At 33.5% G+C, this 22,898-nt stretch overlaps 1 protein-coding gene and 1 pseudogene across 1 annotated transcript; both read right to left on the bottom strand.

Annotated features, from left to right (window-relative positions):
- LOC128160990 (coadhesin-like) overlaps positions 1-13,817 on the bottom strand; it is a 133,726-nt pseudogene extending 119,909 nt beyond the window's left edge.
- A 3,140-nt stretch (positions 13,818-16,957) lies between these two features.
- On the bottom strand, positions 16,958-19,142 carry LOC128159023 (coadhesin-like). Its single transcript, XM_052822055.1, has 5 exons — positions 18,734-19,142; positions 18,587-18,633; positions 18,286-18,477; positions 17,630-17,821; positions 16,958-17,237 (listed from the first exon to the last, which is right to left on the bottom strand). The coding sequence occupies exons 1-5, from the start codon at positions 18,880-18,882 to the stop codon at positions 16,975-16,977; spliced, it is 843 nt and encodes a 280-aa protein (XP_052678015.1). The 5' UTR covers positions 18,883-19,142; the 3' UTR covers positions 16,958-16,974.
- Between the last annotated feature and the right edge of the window lie 3,756 nt (positions 19,143-22,898).

Below are 22,898 nucleotides of genomic sequence, written 5' to 3'. Positions count from 1 at the left end.
AACAAAAGTCGAGCACAATACAATGACCCTGATCACAGAAAAAAGGTATTGAACAAAGCAAACTCTAACTATCGAACTGATCCGACATACAGAGAGAAAATTAAGCAAAAGGCGGTTTTAAAGTACAAGAAAGATAGTGTATATAGATCGACCTGTGTGGAGAAGAGCAAGCAAAAGTACAAAATTGACAGTGTTCATAGGCAGAATGTCAAAACAAAAAGTAGGCTGAAGTACAAAACTGATGACGAACATAGACAAAACGTCAAAACTAGAAGTACTCAGAAATACAATACCGATGATAAACATAGACAACAAATGAAAATGAGAAGCTCAAAAAAGTATGAATTGAATGAAAAACACAAAGAAAATGTGAAACAAAGAAGTATCAATAAGTATCGTTTGGATGATGCTCACAAAGAGAGGGTTAAAAAAGCGAGTATTCAGAAATATAGATGCGATGAAAAATTCAGAGAAAAACTCCTTCGCAGTAGTTCATTGAAATACGAAACGGATGAAACTTTCAGATCGAAGTCCCTAGAAAACAGCAAGCGTTATTATCACTCTAGTCCAGGTATTCAGAAAAAGAAGATACAAAAGTCCAAGCAAAGTAGGTTGAACAAAAAAATCAAACTTGAAAACTTTGAAGAAGTTATAAATCTGTTCAAAAAAAATACTGCTCGGGGTCCAGATTTTGCATGCTGTTGTTGTCATCGATTGTTGTTCCAAAATCAAGTACAAATGTGCAATAGAGACGTGTATTCCAAGAGTGAAAAATCGAGAGGAGTGGCTGGTGCTTGTATCAAAGATACGTTTTTGCATCAATGTAAAACGTCGTGCTCAGAAAATTGTGCGAACTCATCAATGTGGATATGTTATACATGTCACCGAAAGATAATGAGTGGTGAAATCCCTCCAGAAGCATCAGCTAATAACATGTTCCTTGAGCCAGTCCCTGAGGAACTTTCTCGCTTAAACAATTTGGAACAGCATTTGATTTCGTTACATATACCTTTCATGAAAGTCATGGCTCTTCCAAAGGGTGGGCAGAAGAATATTCATGGTCCTGTTGTTTGTGTACCATCTAATTTGAAGAAAGCAACATGTTTACCTCTAAAAGAGGATGAAAACCTTTTGCTTCGAGTAAAATTAAAGAGGAAACTGAGCTACAAAAGTTATTATGAATATCAATTCATAAACCCAACTCATGTTCTCACTGCACTAGACTACTTAAAACAAAACAACAAATGGTATGCTGGAATCTCTATCAATAGAGACATTGAGAGTAATGAAAATGTAGAAGGTTCTGAACAAGATGAAGTTCAAACTTCAAATGAAAATTCTGAACGAGATGAAATTCAAACATCAAATGAAGATACTGAACAAGTTCAAGGAGAAACACCGAATGAAGATTCCGAACAGATACAAATAGCTGTAGACAGCTGTCTCCAACCTGTAGATATTGCACAAGAAGTTTTGGACCATTATTTTGATGATGTCTTCAATATTGCCCCTGCAGAAGGAAATAATCCAGTACGGATGCTTCAAGAACAAGGAAACGAAGCAAAGACATTCCCTTGCCATTTTCCATCAGGACAATTCTCATTTGATCAACAAAGAGATAAAAGATTGACACTTGCTCGATATTTCAATAACAGGCTGATGAATGCAGATAACAGATTTGCAAAAGATACAAACTACATCTTCTTTAGTCAGTATATGTCAGAACTAAATCAAGTAATTGAAAAAACGCAGATTTCTGTTCGGAAGACGGTCACCAAAAATGAAAAGGGGAGCGTTATCAATTCAGATATGCTTAGAAATCCAGAAACTCTGTCAAAACTGTTGAGGAACGATGAAGCAATTAGATTTATGCAACCGATAAGAGGTACACCAGCATACTGGTCAGCAACTCAGAAAGATCTATTTGCTATGCTTAGACAGCTTGGAATTCCAACATGGTTTTGCTCGTTTTCTTCAGCAGAATATAGATGGAATGATGCCATCAGTTCTTTACTCAAACAACTCAATGATGAAAGAAATCCGGATTTGTTAGACTGGACAGAAAAAAATGAAATTTTGCGGAGCAATCCCGTTACAGTGGCAAGAATGTTTGAACATAGATTTCGTATCTTTCAGCGGGATGTTATTCATTCACCGTCAGAACCTATTGGGAAAATAGCCGATTTCTTTCAAAGAGTTGAATTTCAACAAAGAGGTTCGCCACACATGCATTGTTTATTTTGGGTGGAAAACGCACCAAAAATAGATGTTGATGGTAAGGAAGCTGTGACAGAATTTATCGACAGATACGTGACATGTGCTGTGCCAACTGAAAATGAAGACTCTGAACTAAGAAAAATTGTACTGGATGTTCAACAACACAGTAAGAAGCACTCAAAGTCGTGCAAGAAAAATGGAAAAGAATGTAGATTTAACTTCCCGAGACCTCCCTCACAGCGTACATTCATAACAGAAAAGCATGATGATGACGATGAAGATGAAACTGCAGAAATTCAAGATGTGCACCAACGTAATTCTACTTCAAATCTTACCAAGTCTCAAGCAAAAGAAATTTTATTGAGTGTTTGGAATAAGATTCAAACTGATTGTGATGGGTATGAGACAACAGAAGATATATTCGAGGATCTTTCTCTGAATCAAGACACATACCAAAATGCAATGAATGTTTTGTCAGAAAAATTGACAGTTGTCCTCAAAAGGCATCCAAATGAATTGTGGACAAATCAGTACAACCCATGTCTTCTTAAATGTTGGGATGCAAATATGGATATACAATATGTTTTGGATCCTTTTAGTTGCATCGTATACATCGTCTCGTACATCTCTAAATCTGAAAGGGAAATGGGAATGTTATTAAAACAAACAAACGTTGAAGCCCAAGAAGGAAATCTGGATGCCAAACAAACATTAAAAAAAATAGGATCTGCATATTTGACGCACAGAGAAGTTACTGCGCAAGAAGCCGTCTACAGAGTTTGCAATCTAAGAATGAAAGAAGCTTCAAGGAAAGTGATCTTCATACCAGTTGGAGAAAACCCTACTCGAATGACAAAACCCCTTTCACAAATGAAGCGAAAACAAAAGGATGCTAACGATGATTTACACGACGAAAATGACGAGGATGACGAAATTTTCATGACAAACATTGTCGAAAGGTACGAAAACCGACCAGACAACAAGATATTTAACAACATGTGTCTAGCCGAGTTCTGCTCTGATTATCGCGTCCTTGCCAAATCCCAAGTTCCAAAAGGGGTTAATGAAAATGTCTTTGAACTTCAAAATTCTAAGGGATATGTTCAAAAGAGAACGAGAACAAAACAGGCAGTTGTTAGGTATCCAAGATTTAGCGCTGAAAAAACATCTGAAAAATTTTATCAATCTCGACTACAGCTGTTTCTTCCCTATCGGCATGAAACACAATTAAAACCGGAAACTTTTGATTTGTACGAAACATTTTATGAAAAAGGATTTGTGAAGTTACATGGCTCGAGATCTGTAACAGCAGTAAAAATAATTGTGGAAACAAATCATGCTCGCTTTGCTCAGAATGAAAGTGTTATAGATGAAGCTCAAGAGTTGTATGAAAACATAGGAGAACCGGAAGATGCATGGGCAAATCTATGCCCCGAGACAGAAAAAAATAGAAATGAATGTGCCATGATGAAGTCAACACAGAAAACCCCCGAAGATCTTGTAGAAAATATACCAGATATTGACAGTGATTTCAACAAAGCTGATGTGTTGTATCAAGTACAACAACTTTGCGTCTCTAATGAAGAAATGTTGAATATTGTACAAAACTTGAATCAAATCCAACAAAACGTGTTCTACTTTGTGCGAGACTGGTGTGTCAGAAAAATAGTAAATGAAAACCCAGCTCCGTTCCATATATTTTTAACAGGAGGTGCAGGAACAGGAAAAAGCCAAATTGTGAAAGCTATCAATTTCGAAGCATCACGCCTTTTCTCTAAAAGATTGTCGTCACCAGAGGCTTTATCAGTGTTGCTGACAGCTTTTACCGGCACAGCTGCATTTAACATTGGTGGCAGTACAATTCACAGTGTTTTTTCTTTGACAAAGTTCTTGCCACTGCCATATGAACCATTAAAAGAACAAACTTTAAGTGAAATCAGAATGAAGCTCTCAGACTTGCAAATTCTTGTAATAGATGAAGTATCGATGGTGTACAAAAGACTTTTATACTACATCCATGAAAGACTAGTGCAAATCAAAAAATGCAAAGACCCATTTGGAGGCGTTAGTGTGCTTGCAGTCGGTGATTTCTTCCAACTACCACCAGTAAAACAAAGAAAAGATGAGAGACTATATAAAGACAATGCATCATATCCAATTGACCATTGGCAAGATTTATTTCAAGAAGTTGAATTGACTGAAATTATGCGTCAACGCAATGATGTTCCATTTGCAAGAGCTTTGAATTTGCTGCGCACAAGAACCTTAGAAGATCCTTTAGCAAATGAAACACTTGACACAGTGAATGATTGTATCAGAGATGGTCCGGAAGATGTTCTTCACGTATACTCCACTAACGATGAGGTAAACAATTACAATTTGAATATGCTAGAAAAGAAATGCAAAGATTTCAAACAGATTGATGCAAAAGATTATCAAAAAGATAAAACCTCAGGAAAACTCTGCCTTAGAGATAAACCGTGTATAACCAAAACTGACAGTTTATCAAGCTCGTTACTCTTCGCAGTTAATGCTCGTGTCATGTTGACGAGAAATTGCGATGTCAAAGATGGTTTAGTCAATGGAGTTATGGGATACATTTCCCACTTTCAATACGGAGATGCAGAAAAAACAAACGTTACAGCTATAGCTGTTATATTTGACAGTCAAAACGTCGGTATAAAAACGGGAAAGCGAACTAAAAATGGAAACATGGTATTGATTGAAAGAATTCAAGAAGAAATTCTTGTAAGGAAATCAAATGCTATTGTTAGACAGCAGTTTCCATTAAAGCTATCATGGGCCTGTACAGCTCACAAGGTTCAAGGGATGACTGTTGAAAAAGTTGTTGTCAACCTTGACAAAACATTTGCTCCTGGCCAAGCCTATGTTGCATTAACGAGAGTAACTTCAAAAGATGGATTATTCATAGAAACAAACGACAGAGCAAAGTTAGCCAAAAAGTTGTACGCTGATCCAGATGTGAAATCAGCCATGAAAGACATGAAAAAACTGGAACTTGACAGACCATTTGAAGTTCACTCCAACAGCACCATAGTTGTACTTCATAACATTCAAAGCCTGAATAAAAACTTTTGCCACATGAAATGTGACAGGAGATTCACACATGCGGACATTGTTTGTTTAACTGAAACATGGTTAAGATCTGATCAAGAAACTGCTCATCTACATTTGAATGGGTTTCAATTTCGCCATCTTGCAAGAATAGAAGCTTATAGCAACAACGATGAACACACGAGGTCATTACGTAATTCAAAAGGAGGTGGGGTCGCTTTCTATATCAAAGAAAACAATGAGAGTCAGATAATTCATCATTCAATCGAAAACATTGAAGGCATTGCTGTCAAGTTGTTGAAAAAAAACATAGCCATAGTGAATGTTTATCGGCCACCTACATTGAACGTTACCATATTTTTACAATCTCTGAAATCTTTAATAGACACCGTAAGATTACAATGCGAAATGTGCATTTTCGTAGGAGATTTCAACGAAGATACAAAGTTTTCTGGCCCTATACAAACTTTTATGGAGCACAACGGGTTTAAGCAGATAGTGAATTTTTTCACAACAGAGGGTGGAACAACTTTAGACCATGTTTATATCTCTGATTCAATTGAAGCGCACACAAAAAGATTTTCTACCTTTTATAGTTATCATGAGGGTGTATTTCTATTTCTTTGAAAATCCATACTGGCATGAGTTGGCATGATTACAGTAGAATACTTTGATAAAAACACGATTTTACAAACTTTTACCATATTCTTAAGATTCTTGTCAAATTTGGACAATTTTCAATTTTTGTCAAGGCAATTGTTATAGCATTAACATTATATACATCTTTCCGGATTGAGTTTGAATTTTAGAATATTCCGGAATTATGGATTCTGTTTTGTTATTAGGATTTTTCGCGGGACACGAGCAGTTTAGATTCTCTCTAGTTCCTGTGCTCAATACCATTTAGATTTACAATGTTTACTATGTTTGTTTCTACGAGATAAAACTTCTAAGTTGGTAAGTTTTACATGAATCTGCTTGTGTATAGTGTTGTGCAAAAAGTTATGTATAAACGATAGGTATAAATGTGTAAACAAAAGTGTTCAACTGTGAAGATGCATTTTAAATAACATGTTCGAATGTTGGCACAAGGGATATATCTAGAATGTGTATATAAATTTAAAGCTAAAGTATCATAGCATGTTTTTATTATATGATATATCGGAATTTAAGGTTTCATTGTTTGCATGCAATGTTTTGTGCACTCTACCATAGGCGTACATATATAGTCATTCATTTTGAATTGTGTAATTTGCTAGTAGTACGAGTTTCGTTATATTTGCTAATTTGCTAGAGCATAAGTGAAAGTATTCATTTCAAGAACACGGGGCATATATATTTACTAGAGTGATATTTGCCATATGTTGAGTGTGTTTTGTTTGTTTATTCATAGCATCAAAACTTTTCTTTGTTTTTCCAGTTAATCACATCTAGTCACATAACGTGTTGTCCCATCATGCCATTGTCACAAATCATCATACTAGTTTTTCAATGACTGAATAAAGATGTGCATTAGCAACAAGTTGCCTCTTCATTGATGGTAGCCAGTACAGCAATATTAAGCTCAAGTTTCGTGAATGTTTATATACTAGAAATTACCATTTGTTATTATTCAAATAAGGTACAACCAATTCAAACAAGACGCTTTGAAAAAACACAGTCTATAAATCAATATGTCCTAAAAATGCGGTTTTGATTAATGTAATATATTTAATGGACTCTGTAAAACAGCGGTTTTATAACCAATATTAAAGAAAAAGTCAATGTAGATTTTCCAAATAAATAAGAAATATTTGTACAACATATCTAGCTAAATACGAAATTAAAAACGTAGTATTTTTTAATATTTCAAAGCTGAGACTGTACAATAAGATTTAGCTAAAAAAAACTGAACAACGATTATTATTGAAAAGATTATAACCATGGTTTTTCGCAATCGAAGAAACAAGGTATGCATAATGTTTAGCAAATTCTGTACATTTTGTATATCACAAATTTTAATGAAAACAGTTCATGTTTTTCAAACATTTTGTCATATTCTCTGTTAAATCTTTCGTCCGAATATACGTTGTATTCTGATTTTAAAAAAAAATATTCTAATAACGGAAAAGCAGGCATGTCCGGAAATTTTGATTCCGCGTCCTGGGTTTAAAAAATAGTGTAATGTTCAAAGTAAATTTAACTCGTACCAAAAATAATTGCTAAGTCGTACCTGAACACATTCGGATTTTATTTGTTCAGTCGTTCTTAAAATCGGAAAGGTTTTTGTTAAGTCGAACTTAAAATCATTCGTATTTTGTCAAGTCGTACCAGGAATAATTCGATTTTTTTCATTTTTTTTAATTTTTGTTACTCTTGTTATTGGTTTAAGAGCTCTGCTTCTTACAGGAAGTTCAAGCTTTACTTTCGACATTAACGGAAGACCCACTCGTTGCTTTGCAACGAGCTTTGCTCTAGTTATTATTATTATTCTTTTTCTTTATTTTTCTGACTTTTTTAAAGCTTAATATCTCAAAAAGTTTTCAACGGATTTACATGAAACTTTCAGGGATTATGTAGCATCATCGTCCCTCAATGATGTTAAATTTTTAACTACAACGTCACTTCCGTTTTTACGTTACGTCAATTTTTAAATTTTAAAAAAGTGATTTTGTCCAGGGCGTTTTTCAAAAACGCTTTAAGATAGAGACTTGGAATTTTCTGTGTTGAAGCATTGATCGTTTTTATTTGGACATAAGGCTGGAATTTAGTTTCCGTCACTTCCGGTCCAAACCGGAAGTGTTTTAAAATTTTCGAATTTTCGAATTTTTCGTTTTAATTTCTAATGTTTATGAGGTTTGTAGAGTTGGTCTTGCTGAATACAAAACTGAAATCCGTTTGAAAATCGGACGATGCATTACAGAGATATCGGGGTTTAAAAATTGATTTTTCCGGAAATTTTGATTCCGCGTCTTTGGTTTGAAAAATAGCGTAATGTTGAAAGTAAAATTAACTCGTACCAAAAATAATTGTTAAGTCGTACCTGAACACATTCGGATTTTTTTTGTTCAGTCGTTCTTAAAATCGGAAAGGTTTTTGTTAAGTCGTACTTAAAATCATTCGTATTTTGTCAAGTCGTACCAGGAATATTCGATTTTTTTCATCTTTTTATTTTAGTTACTCTTGTTATTGGTTTAAGAGCTCTGCTTCTTACAGGAACTTCAAGCTTTACCTTCGACATTAACGGAAGACCCACTCGTTGCTTTGCAACGAGCTTTGCTCTAGTTATTATTATTATTTTTCTTTTTTTTCTTACAAATTTTGTGCACGCGATTTCTCAGAACTGGCTCGACCGACTTTCATGAAACTTTCAGATCTAATAGATAATGATCTAAACCTTATAGGTTTTTTATAATATTGATGACGTCACTTACGTTTTTGAGAAATTGACGTTTTAGCGATTTTCATAAGGGTGGCTTGTCCCTCTATGTTCTCCTAAACTATAAAAGATATTGAGTTCAAACTTTCAGGGATAGTAGACGAAAGATTGTAGATTTGTAATTTTATTTTCATTTTGATCTGGCTTGAAAGGCGCCGAAGCTCGCCTGGACCCGAAAATTGAGATGGAAAAAACGTCGTAATTTTTTCTTGTTTTCTTTGATTATTTTTTTTCTGAAAAATATTTTGTTAAGACATGTAATGTAAAAAAAGTTTCTATTTACAGGACCTTTTGTTTAAAATCAAGAAAAAGGGGCTGGCCCCTCAAATAAGGGGAAAAAAAGGCTCTAAAGTCTTTAATCTGTAGCTCTTTACTGAGAGATATTTTGTGAAATGTTATAGAAGCAAATATGTTTATCTCACAGTTATGTATCAAGGCAATGTATTGATGTTGTTATGTATTACGTACTTAAGGGTTTTTAGGGGCCAAAAGTCCAAAATTTCGATCACCCATATCTCAGAAAGGAAAACATTTTGTAATGCAGTACAGACGAAAAGCTGTTCAAAATGATGTTCTTAACAATATGCAACCGACAAAATTTCGGTAAACGGCCCCTAAATGAAGATAAGGGAGCGGCCTCTAAAACCTACTTTCTCATATATCTCCAAAACGGTAACGAATTTCTAAACACTTGTTGAACAAAATGTGTTCATAATTAAATGACCTTTTATTTGATATCAAGAAAAAGGGGCTGGCCCCTCAAATTAGGGAACCAAAGGGCTCAAAAGTCTAATCTGTAGCCCTTTACTGAGAGATATTTTGTGAAATGTTATAGAAGCAAATGTGTTTATCTTACAGTTATGTATTCAAGCAATGTAATGATTTTATCATGTGTTACGTAATTGAGGGTTTTTAGGGGCCAAAAGTCCAAAATTTTGATCACCCATATCTCTGAAAGGAATAATATTTTGTAATGCAGTACGGAAGAAAAGTTGTTTAAAATGATGTTCTCAACAAAATGCAACCGTCAAAATTTCGTTAAACGGCCCCTAAAAGGAGGGAGATAATGGACCGGCCCCTAAAACCTTCTTTCTCATATATCTCCAGAACGGCAACGAATTTCTAAACACTTGTTGAACAAAATGTGTTCATAATTAAATAACCTTTTATTTGATATCAAGAAAAAGGGGCTGAATCCTCAATATAGGGGACCAAAGGGCTCTGAAATCTTTAATCTGTAGCCCTTTACTGAGAGATATTTTGTGAAATGTTATAGAAGCAAATGTGTTTATCTTACAGTTATGTATTCAAGCAATGTAATGATTTTATCATGTGTTACGTAATTAAGGGTTTTTAGGGGCCGAAAGTCCAAAATTTTGATCATCTATATCTCAGAAAGGAAAAATATTTTGTAATGCAGAACAGAAGAAAAGTTGTTTAAAATGATGTTCCTACATGTAACAATATGTAACCTTCAAAATTTCGTTAAACGACCCCTATAAGGAGGCAAAGGATCGGCCCCTAAAATCTTCTTTGTCATATATCTCCAGAACGGTAACGAATTGAATTTCTAAACACTTGTTGAACATAATTGTTTAGAATTAAATAACATTTCATTTGAAATCAAGAAAAAGGGGCTGGCCCCTTTAATTAGGGGATCAAAGGCTCTAAAGTGTTTTATCTATAACCCTTTATTGAGGGATATTTTGTGAAATGCTATAGAAGCAAATGTGTTTATCCTACAGTTTTGTATCCAAGCAATGTAATGGTTTTGTCATGTGTTTTGTAATTAGGGGTTTTTAGGGACCAAAAAACCCAAATTTTGATCACCTATATCTCAGAAAGGAAAAATATTTTGTAATGCAGTACAGAAGAAAAATTGTTTAAAATGATGTTCTTAACAATATACAACCTTCAACATTTCGTCAAACGGCCCCTATAAATAGATAAGGGATCGGCCCCTAAAACCTTCTTTCTCATATATCTCTAGTTATTATTTTTTTTTCTTACAAATTTTGTGCACGCGATTTCTCAGAAACGGCTCGACCGATTTTCATGAAACTTTCAGATCTGATAGATAATGATCCAAACCTTATAGGTTTTTTATAATATTGATGACGTCACTTCCGTTTTTGAGATCTTGACGTTTTAACGATTTTTAGAGAGGTGGCTTGTTACTCTAACTTCTCCTAAACTATAAAAGATATTGAGTTCAAACTTTCAGGGATAGTAGATAAAAGATTGTAGATTTGCAATTTTATTTTCAGTTTGATCTGGCTTGAAAGGCGCCGAAGCTCGCCTGACCCGAAAATTTAGTTTTAAAAAATGTCGTATTTTTTTCTGGTTTTCTTTGTTTATTTCTTTTCTGAAAAATATTTTGTGAAGACATGTAATGTAAAAAATGTTTATATTTACAGGACCTTTCATTTGATATCAAGAAAAAGGGGCTGGCCCCTCAAATAAGGGGACAAAAGGGCTCTAAATTCGTTTATCTATAACTCTTTACTGAGAGATATTTTGTGAAAGGTTATAGAAATAAATATGTTTATCTTGCAGTTATGTATCCAAGCTATGTAATGATTTTATCATGTGTTACGTAATTAAGGGTTTTTAGGGGCCAAAAGTCCAAAACTTGATCACCCATATCTCAGAAAGGAAAAATATTTTGTAATGCAGTATAGAAGAAAAGTTGATCAAAATGATGTTCTTAAAGCTGCCTGGTCCGATTTTATATCAAATTTTATGCACACTTTTAAACGATGGCTATGCTTAGTATATGTATAATAATAGACATTGCAGTAGTTTTACCCGTCAAATATGCCAAATTTCAATGAAGAAAAATACGTCCAAAATTTGCTAACAAAACAAACGTCATTAAAAGGTACCTCGTTATTTCGCCTCATGTTAAATTTCACCCCTGACGACGAGACGGGTATAGTTGTATTACGAATTTGACATCGCTTTAAATAAAGGTCGAAATGATCAGACAAATTACAAATAAACATGTGTACGTTTTGTTCGCTAATATTTCTAAAGTCTGTTTTCTTTACAATCGATGCATAGCATGCGGATTGAATAACCCCAATCATTCGGGGGACGAAACCAAGCGGTTTCCTTTTCTAAACATTCCCGTGATGCATTTTGGTTTGTTTTTTCGTTTGCCCAAAGAGAAATTATTTTTATTTACTTTGAATATTTCTAACTTTGAAAGAAGACTGATTCTGCTGGTTTAAATAGGAGAAAGTCCATAACTTTCTAAGATAAATGATTTGTATGAAGAATATTTTGATACTGTAATTACAAAAAAATCGGACCAAGCAGCTTTAACAAAATGTAACCTTTTAATTTTTGTCAAACGGCTCCTATAAGGAGATAAGGGATTGGCCCCTAAAACCTTCTTTCTCATGTATCTCCAGAACGGTAACGAATTTTTAAACACTTGTTGAACAAAATTTGTTTAGAAATAAATGACCTTTCATTTGATATCAGGAAAAAGGGGCTGGCCCCTCAAATAAGGGGACCAAAGGGCTCTTAAGTCTTCAATCTGTAGCCCTTTACTGAGAGATTTTTGTGAAATGTTATAGAAGCAAACATGTTTATCTTGCAGTTACGTATCCAAGTTACATAATGATTTTATCATGTGTTACGTAATTAAGGGTTTTTAGGGGCCAAAAGTCCAAAATTTTGATCACCCATATCTCAGAAAGGAAATCTTTTTTGTAATGCAGTACAGAAGAAAAATTGTTTAAAATGATGTTCTCAACAAAATGCAATCTTCAAAATTTTGTCAAACGGCCCCTATAGGCAGATAAGGGATCGGCCCCTTAACCTTCTTTCTCATATATCTCCAGAACGGTAACAAATTTTTAAACACGTGCTGAAGAAAATTTGTTTACAAATAAATGACCTTTCATTTGATATCAAGAAAAAGGGGCTGGCCCCTCAAATGAGGGGACCAAATGGCTCTAAAATCTTTTATCTATAACTCTTTACTGAGAGATATTTTGTGAAAGGTTATAGAAGCATATGTGTTTATCTTACAGTTATCTATTCAACCAATGTTATGATTTTATGATGTGTTTTGTAATTAGGAGTTTTTAGGGGCCAAAAGTCCAAAATTTTGATCACCCATATATCAGACAAGAAAAAAAATTTAAAATGCAGTACAGAAGAACAGTTGTTCAAAATAATGTTCTTAGCAATATGCAACCTTCAAAATTTTGTCAAACAGCCCCTATAAGGAGATAAGGGATCGGCCCCTAAAACCATCTTTCTCATATATCTTTAGAACGGAAATGCATTTCTAAACACTTGTTGACAAAATGTGTTAAGAATTAAATGTCCTTTCATTTGATATCAAGAAAAAGGGGCTGGCCCCTTAAATTAGGGGATCAAAGAGCTCAAATATAATTTATTTATAGCCCTTGAATGAGAGCCATTTTTTCAAAGGTTATTAAAGCTAAATTAGGTATAATACGTTTATATATCGTAACAATATAATGATTTTCTCTTGCGTTACCCAATTAGGGTTTTTAGGGACCAGAGGTAAACAACTTTAATCTTTTCAATCTTAATTGGAAGAAATACAAGTATTTAAAAAACCAATGTCAGAGAACTTATAAACAGCGATACAATTAAGCAGTAGTACTTCACTCCTTTTTTCCACAACAATGTTTTGCTGTCGACAATCAAATTCGATGATGTCATATTTCCTTCTAAAACTCAGCCGGAAGACCTGCTCGTTGCTCGCAACGAAATCGTGTCTGGTTGTTATTATCATTATTATAAATAGATTTTCACCGAGATGAACAGAACTTGAAAAATAACCAACGGGAGATGTTTGGATATAAAACATACCTTGCATCAACGCTGTAGAGCTCTACAAAGCACAGAGCAACCACCAATAGATTCAGCCTTACATCAGCCATCGTGCGAAAACGCTTAATTTGAAAACATGGAAGGTCTTAATATATATCCGGTGAGACTTTGATTTGTAATTATAAAAACGTCACGATTATTAATCCCATGCACATCACAGTCAGGCTTAAACATTGTTCACTTTCTCTGTATTTGCAATTCAACCTGCATAAATTTTTTATCTGTCAAAAATTGATGTAGAAACCTGTTCGTTGAAATGCTGATTAAATATTGTGTATCAAACATTTTCGTTCTGTGTTCCTCTTATCAGTGACTGCCGTCAAATTTACGAGTCTTTTTCAATTCTGAGTGATTGTCGCAGCTGGTGTTTGTTTTTTTAGTTTGAAATATTGCAAAACTAGCAAATTTCTAAAAACAGGTTTAAAATATCGATAACCTTTTTCCCCTTATATAGTAATTGGTAGTTCTATCTGTTGCTAGACCTGTCTTAACAGTTTACAAATAAGACTGATGCGTGTTGCCAAGCAATTTTTAGTTTGCACAGGTCATTCTAAATAATCACTCCTTCTTATTAGTCCCCTACCGGTTTTCACCGGAGGGGACTATAGCTTTCCTCTGCGTCCGTCTGTCCGTCTGTCTGTCTGTCCGTCCGTCCGGCCGGCCGTCTGTCTGTCCCACTTCAGTTTTCCACACTTTTTTTCTTGATGCGTTTGAGGAATAATATGAAATTTGCTGAACAGCTTCAAAATGTCAAACTACAGATCAAATTTACAATTTTCTAGCGTCTGGTTGACATATTTTCGAGAAAATTAATTTTTTATATTCCAATTTTTTAATGTTCGGGTTCGATATTCTGCAATTCAGTGCATTGTTTTCACAATTTCCACAAACCGGTAGGAGACGTGTACTGCTTATGCAATACTCTTATAATGCTTGTTTTGTTTATTGATCATATGTATATCTTTTTCATTCATAAGACATTATGCCGGTAGTACAATTTGCAATATTGTATTGCATACGATATGATCAGACGCAAGTGAACTAAGAATAATATAAACTGCTAATATTCAGCGTAATTTCACAGTCTAATATGAAATATAATTTTTCACCTGAAGATAAAATGCTCTATTCAAATACTTGCTACTTAAATTATTAGTTGTTTACTTTCTAAACAATCCAGCGTAAGTATTGTTGAAAATGAATTTTGATAATAATTGATATTTCCTCTGTAAATAGTTTTGGTCAGTATCTCTGTTTTAATGTACTTGTCATTTTGGTAAGTGATTCATTTATATGTGGAATGTTAAGCATTCTTATCAGTGTCATTGGTATGCTAAATTAAACATTTTTTTTTATAGCATTGAGGTATTAAGTTATTTTCTTCTATCTTTGTGTGAGTATTTGTATTTTCTACCTTGTATTTGTATTGAATTCTTGTTTTCGTTTTTCCAGTGTTTATTAGCACTTATTGATTTAAATTTACTTGACGGATTTATCATCCTTTATCAAACTAGGTGAGTCCCCTCTAGCTTGTTAAGTTTCAAAACACGGCTACAAAACGTAATGTCAACGGGGATTTTGTATTGCGTTTTAAAGTAATTAAGCATTGATTAATGTGAACTTCAAAATATACGGGGTTGTGTTAATCTAGCCAGTTATTTATAAAGTAAACAACGACAGAAAAAAGCCACTTGTAGATCAAGGTAATCATTGTGTACTTTTGAGTTCATTGATGTATCACTGGAGTTTATACATGTATGGATATAACAAAGTTGCTTTCAAATATTCAGGTTCGTTTTGGATTACTGGTAATTGACGATGGATTGACGATAAAAAGGAGGCATTTTATGCTTCGTTAGTGGTACAATTGAAACTTCCGCATTATTATCAATTTATGCAGAGTGTATCAACAAATTTGACACTGCAATGAATTATGAAAATAGTATATGAAAACAACATAGAAAACTTAGTGTCATATATTAACAATAATTTCTTGAATATTAACAAATTGAATTCCACTAGCACTGTAAAACTTTACATAAAAGGCTAACGCTCCAAGTGTCAAATTATGATAAAGATTTACTCACAAAGTCGAGGCGGATATGATTTCATTCCGACTTTGGCATTAGCTTAGAATTAAGTAAATAAGTTCTCGAAAAAACAAAAAAAATTGGCAAATCAAAACCATACCTGTATGCATAATCTAGCTAAATATTGTTTTGTTTACAATCACCACAAACTAAATGCAATCGGGAACCAAATTATATCAAACGGTTACTTTTTGTTTCCAGACTCATGACGTTTCAGCTTTGTTGGTTGTTAAGATAGTTTCTGTTCCCATATATCTATTTTTTTAATTCACGTCAAATATTTATTGTTTTGAAAAAGACTGATGCTGCTGGTGTAAATAAATGAACGCTTTTAACTGATATAAGACCATTGGTGTGTAAGGTAAATAATGTCATACTGAATTAGCCAAAAAAAATTGGAACAAGCAGCTTTAATCAGGAATGCATGCGCATGTTATGGTAATTTTTAGAGAGTATACAAGAGTGCAATTATTTCCCAACGTAATATGTTTTTTCATATTTTACAAGAAAAAATTAACAAGCAACAGACTCTATATACGTGTAATCTATATAATTTATTAAAACCGTTTACATATGTTCCCTCCACCGTTAATCTGTGTCATTCACTGTTGCTTTGTTTTAAAAGCGATAACAAATTACCGCAGCGGTTGTATTTTGCTAACTGAGCTATACCGGTATCAAAACTCTGGTTCATTTAAAATGCGTTTTACCTTGTAATCAAACTGCTTGCAAATCTCTGCACAGAGGATGAAAAAAAAATCGTTTGAGCTAATCTTAATTATTATACACACTAAGTTTACGTATCTTTGAAAACATGTTTAAGTTGTTTACACTGGCCATATCATTCCAGCAATATGTTTTGTAACCCTTTATATACATGCACATGAAGCTGTTTTCTTCTACATATTACACTTGAAGTTTTGTAAACTTTAAAGATGCACATTATATTTATCAATTATCTTCATACGTTGTACTTTTATCTGACAATTTTAAATTACAAGATCAGAAATTGAAGCAATGCCTAAAATGATAAATATTATAATTCAGAAACAAATCTTTTTGTTATCTTATTTATGACTAATGGTTTAAACCAGGTTTTCAGTTGCAAGAAAAAAATCAAATGTTTAATAAATGTGGTGATCGCTTCTTGTATATAAATACGATATTGGAAATTAGTTATGAAATAATCAAGCATAATTAAAAAAAAAAAAAAAAAAAAAAAGGTGACCATGCTACTATGCACTTTTTTATTCGGTATTTTGTGCAGATGATACATGATTGCGTGTTAATAAGGTTTCATGTCTTATTTTGGGATGTCGTTATAGACGAACTTGCTGTAGTGGCGACTTTGTTATGATTTGGTGTTGCCGTACCATTAATGGAAAAGTCCTTTACAGATTTAATGGGTGATTGAATTCCATCATGAAGATAATCGGAACTATTTTTTCCCTCCATAGACGAGTTATCAAACCCATTTACTTCCGGAGGTGTGTCATTGGTTGTATTCTCGGAGTTGTTTCCAGTATCTGCTATTTGGTTAGGATAATTCAAACCGTAATCTGTGAAAATTATGGTGGTTTAATTAATATAAACAGCATGAGATTGACCACTTTAAGAGATGTACATAGCTGGACATGATTTTGATTCAGAGTGCATGAATCATGCAAGGTAAATATATACAATAAAAGGAAAATACGTATACGTTCAAAAACCCTTTTTCACAAACAAAAGTAGTTCCATATTTTGTATAAATCATTGAGTATAAACACAAGCAAATGATGCATGGCAAGAAAGGCAGTAAAGTAAAATATTTAATCATACTTTAAAGCCCAAAATGACTTTCTTCGAAAAATTGTGTGTGAATACAACCCATTCAGCTAAGCGTACATTTAAATCGCGAGCTTTCGATATTATCTACTTATTGATAGGTGGATTAAAAAATATGGCATACCTTCACACGAATTGGTGTTGCAGGGAGCTGTTTCTGAGTGGATTGAATCTCCCGGACAGAAGCGCCCACCATTTTGCGGTTTGGGGTTGTTGCATTTTCTGTATCTGTATCTAGTTTTTGCTCCCCCTCCGCACGTTTTGGCACACTGTGAGAACTTACTCCAAGGACCAAACTCACTCCAACCGCCATCAACTGATTGCAAGGAGAGAACGTTGGTATTTACACACTAAAGTCATAATTCCATGTTAATATATTAATATGATATTCTGTTTATGAATGGAAAAACCCTCCATCAACCAAACCCTACATGCTAATGTTAAGGCTTGAAAAAAACACACATGTACACTTTCAGCATATCTGACCCACTCTTTTGATACATGTTAAATTAATACTATTTAACGTGTTATTAGTTATGTGAGCGCGTTTAGCCTTATTAAAGGTGTATTACACAGTTAAAATCACTGGTATGTGAAATCAGTATACACTGGTATGTACAAATCGAAAAGCTCTGTTATCTATTATTACAATAGAATGCCATGAAAATTTAAAAAAAAATTACGGATGAAAATCAATATAAGCTTAAAAACGATTAAAATGGTTACATATAAGAACTGAAAAAATTTATTAATAAACATCATTGTAAACATTTTACTTACCAATGCAAACCTTTAACAAACACTCTTCTGTCTCCTTTTGCACGTTAGTTCCGTTGCAGTATTCGCCACCATTTTTAGGCGTTGGGTTACTACACTGTCGTACACTGTACCGGATTCTTTGCCCATCCCCACAGGTCTTGTCACAAGTCGACCATCCTCCCCAAGCTTGCCATGACGTCCAGGCACCATTGACTGGATGTCAATTGTAAAACTGTGTAAAAGAGAGAGAGAAAGAGAGAGAAGGAAGGGGAGAGAGAACATTATGGACTAACACAAAGAAAGGAAGGAATGTTACATGTACCTTTACATTTTCTTGTACAAGTGGACTGATGTGCTGTATGTGAGTACCTGTAGAAAACGAAGGTTTTTAAAGAAAATATTTTTTTTTGTATTTTGTTTTAGATTCACCAATTATAACAGAAATTTACCATTAAGTATCGATATATACTTTGTTCTGTAGCATCGATTCCAATGCCAGAATCCGCATTGGTAAGCTTGGCTGTATTTCACTTGGGAATATTTGGTGCACGTATAGTGCTGGATTCCACTGTGGACATTGCATGTGCTAAAGTAGTAAAAGATTATTACAGACACCATCGAACGCAGGAAGAAATGACAAACTTAAAACTAAAAATAATAGTTTTATTATTTTTAATAGATTTTCCCCGACAGGAAAATAAATGAATAATGACCAAAGAGAGATGTGTTTGGGTATTATTGAAAAAAATCCTACCCTGCACCAACGCTGCAGAGCCCTACAAAGCACAGAGTAACCACCAATAGATTCAGCCTTACATCAGCCATCCTGCGAAAACGTTTGATTTGATAACATGGAAGGTCTTAATATATACCCCGTGAGACTTGTAATTATAAAAACGTCACGAATAATAATCAATGTTGACATTGTTAACTTTCTCTGTATTTGCAATTCAACCTGCATAAATTTTTTACCTGTCCAAAACTGATGTAGAAACCTGTTCATTGAATGCTTATAAAATATTGTGTAATGCTAATACTATCAAATATTTTCGTTCTGTGTTACTCTTATCAACAACTGCCGTCAAATTTATACGTCTTTTTCAATTCTGAGTGATTGTCGCAGCTGGTGTTTGTTTTTTTAGTTTGAACTATTGCAAAACTAGCAAATTTCTAAAAACAGGTTTAAAATATTGATAACTTTTGTTTTCCTTATATAGTAATTGGTAGTTCTATGTGTTGCTAGACCTGTCTTAACAGTTTAAAAATAAGACTGATGCATGTTGCCAAGCATTTTTTTTCTTGGCACATGTCATTCGCTCCTTCTTATTTTGTTTATTGATCATATGTATTCCTTTTTCATTCATAAGACATTATGTCAGTAGTGCAATTTGCAATATCAGATGTACATGTAAGAATACGATATGATCAGATGCAAGTGACCTAAGAATAATATAAACTGCCAATGTTCAGCATGCGTAATTTCACAGTCTAATATGAAATATAATTTTTCACCTGAAGATAAAATGCTCTATTCAAATATTTGCTACTTAAATTATTAGTTGTTTACTTTCTAAACAATCCAGCGTAAGTATTGTTGATAATGATTTTTGATAATAATTGATATTTCCTCTGTAAATAGTTTTGGTCAGTATCTCCGTTTTAATGTACTTGTCATTTTGGTAAGTGATTCATTTATATGTAGAATGTTAAGCATTCTTATCAATGTCATTGGTATGCTAAACATTTTTCTATTGATATCATTGAGGTATTAAGTTATTAAGGTCTTCCGTTTCCAACGGAAGACCTTATTGTTATTGCTTTGTTTCTTTTTCCCTTTTATTTTTTTTTTCTTACGCTTTTTTGTACAAGCGATTTCTTGAAAACGACTCGACCGATTTTCGTGAAAATTTCAGATCTTGTAGATATTGATAAAAACCTTATATATATTTTTTTTATTTTAATGACGTCATTTCCGTTCGGGAGATATCGACGTTTTAGTGATTTTTAGAGGGTCATTTTGTCCGGCTATCTCCTCCTAAACGAAAAAAGATATTGAATTTAAATTTTCAGGGATTGTAGACAAAAGATTGTAGATGTGTTTATAGGCATTTATGGTTGTCTGACTTCAAAGGCGTTGAAGCTCGCCTGGACCCGAAAATCGAGTTTAAAAAACAACGTAATTTTTAAGTGTTTTCGTTCTTTATCTCCTTTCCTGAAAATATTTTACCATAACATGTAGAGCAAATAAAATTAATATTTACAAGAGCTTTCGTTTGATAACAAGAAAAAGGGGCTGGTCCCTCAAATTAAGGGCTAAAAGGGCTCTAAAGTCTTTTTTCCATAGCACTTTACTGAGAAATATTTTGTAATATGTTTAAGAAGCAAAAATGTTCATCTTTCACTAATAAAACTATACATTATAAAAATGTTATTATGCGTTACGTAATTAGGGGTTTCAAGGGGCCAGAAGTCCAAAACTTCGATCGAATATATCTCAAAAAGGACAAATATTTTGAAAAGCAATATAGAGTAAAAGATACTAAGAATAATGTTTTAAACAATATTCAATCATAAAAGATTTGTTATCTGGCCCCAATAAGGAGATTAGGGGTCGGCCCCTAAAACGTCATATCCCAGATAGCTCAAAAACGGCAAAGAATTTCTAAACACTTGTTGAACAAAATATGTTTAATATCAAAAGAACTTTCGTATGATGCCAAGAAAATGGGGCTGGGCCTTCAATTTAGGGGCCAAAAAGGCTCTAAAGTCTTTCTTCTATAGCACTTTACTGAGAAATATTTTGTAATATGTTTAAGAAGCAAACATGTTCATCTTTCACTAATAAAACTATACATTATAAAATTTTTATAATGCGTTACGTAATTAGGGGTTTCAAGGGGCCAGAAGTCCAAAACTTTGATCGAATATATCTCAAAAAGGACAAATATTTTGAAAAGCAATATAGAACAAAAGATGCTTAGAATAATGTTTTAAACAATATTCAATCATAAAAAATTTGTTATCTGGCCCCGATAAGGAGATTAGGGGTCGGCCCCTAAAACGTCATATCCCAGATAGCTCAAAAACGGCAAAGAATTTCTAAACACTTGTTGAACAAAATATGTTTAATATCAAAAGAACTTTTGTATGATGCCAAGAAAAAGGGGCTGGCCCTTCAATTTAGGGACCAAAAGGGCTCTAAAGTCTTTCTTCCATAGCAATTTACTGAAAATTATTTTGTAATATGTTTAGGAAGCAATAATGTTCATCTCACATTTATTTAACAATATATTATAAATATTTTATCATGTGTTCCGTATTAAGGGATTTTTAATGGGTTCTAAGGGGCCAGAAGTACAAAACGTTGATAACATACCTCAAACAGAACAAATATTTTAAAAAGTATGAAAATCAATATTAAATAAAATGCTAAGAATGATGTTCCTAACAAAATTCAACCATAATTTTTTTTGTTGCCCCGATAAGGAGATAAAGGGTCAAATGTCAAAGTCAAGGTCATATAACCTTCAAAAGATCGCACGGAAGACCTCCTCGTTGCTCGCAACGAGATCATGTCTAGTTTTCTTCTATCTTTGTACGAGTATTTGTATTTTCTACCTGTTGGAATTGTATTTGCATTCTTGTTTTCTTTTCTTTTTTGCAATGTTTATTAGCAATTATTGATTTAAATTTACTTGACGGATTTATCATCCTATATCAAACTAGGTAATACACATGGTGCTCTGAATTATTTAAGCAAAGTCATCAATTTTGTTCATTTTTTTTTTAGAAAAATAAATATTATTTACACAAAAACAATGTGCAGTTTTTTATGGTATTTGTGCATTTTTGCTGTACATTGATATTTTATGTTGTTCATGCTTGCACAACTCCAGTTAAAATCAATGATTAATCTACATGTAATAATATGATACTGAAGAAAGGTCAGCAAGAGGCTGCAATGTTTCTTCAACATAATGATCGAAACAATCATGATGCGACTTCACAAATAATCACTAAAATCATTTAATAAATCTATTTATACAGTCATGATGATTCGAAAGTATAGAGAAAATGTATCGCAAAAACTTTTGGCACGAGGGGCGGAGCCTCCAAGTGCCAAAAGGGTTTCGATATTTCATCGATCCATGATTGTGTTATTAATCATGTGAATGATTTGTCCTATGATGTCTCAAGTCTTGTACTATCGTGTTTACAGGTTGTGCATATAGAGATGCGACGTTATTATAATCCCTTTACATTTTTATATTTCGAACCGTCTTCGACTCTCATGCTAAATAATTTCGGTGGATGCGGGTGTCACGTCGTCATGTATGTACATACTAAGAGAAATCCAGACTCTCTATGGGAAACACTCTGTTGTAAATTTAAGGGAATACATCATCCCCCATCTCGCATACATAAACCATGAGGTTGCAGGATCACGAGGAATCTTACATTTAAATATATGTTTGATAAAGAGAAAAACTAAAAATTTACCCGAGTTGTTTGTCTGGTTTGTATTGTGAAGTTTAACATATGTTATGCCTTTTAAAATGTTTATAAATGGTTGGAGGGTTATTGTTATTGATATTGTCATTTACATGTAGCTCAAATGTAAAAAAAAAAATCAC

This window comes from Crassostrea angulata, chromosome 8, assembly GCF_025612915.1.
Source record: "Crassostrea angulata isolate pt1a10 chromosome 8, ASM2561291v2, whole genome shotgun sequence".
Lineage (NCBI taxonomy): Eukaryota > Metazoa > Mollusca > Bivalvia > Ostreida > Ostreidae > Magallana > Magallana angulata.
The sequence above is the reverse complement of the archived record's forward strand: the minus strand, read 5'-3'. Positions and strand labels throughout refer to the sequence as shown.

Excerpts from the sequence above, each read along its gene's own strand:
- LOC128159023 (XM_052822055.1), bottom strand. The coding sequence starts at position 18,882 with ATGGTGTCTGTAATAATCTTTTACTACTTTAGCACATGCAATGTCCAC. Across the intron at positions 17,822-18,285 it reads TTTGTTAAAGGTTTGCATTG|TTGATGGCGGTTGGAGTGAG; the intron begins GTAAGTAAAATG and ends CCTTGCAATCAG. Across the intron at positions 17,238-17,629 it reads CAACACCAATTCGTGTGAAG|ATTACGGTTTGAATTATCCT; the intron begins GTATGCCATATT and ends TAATTTTCACAG.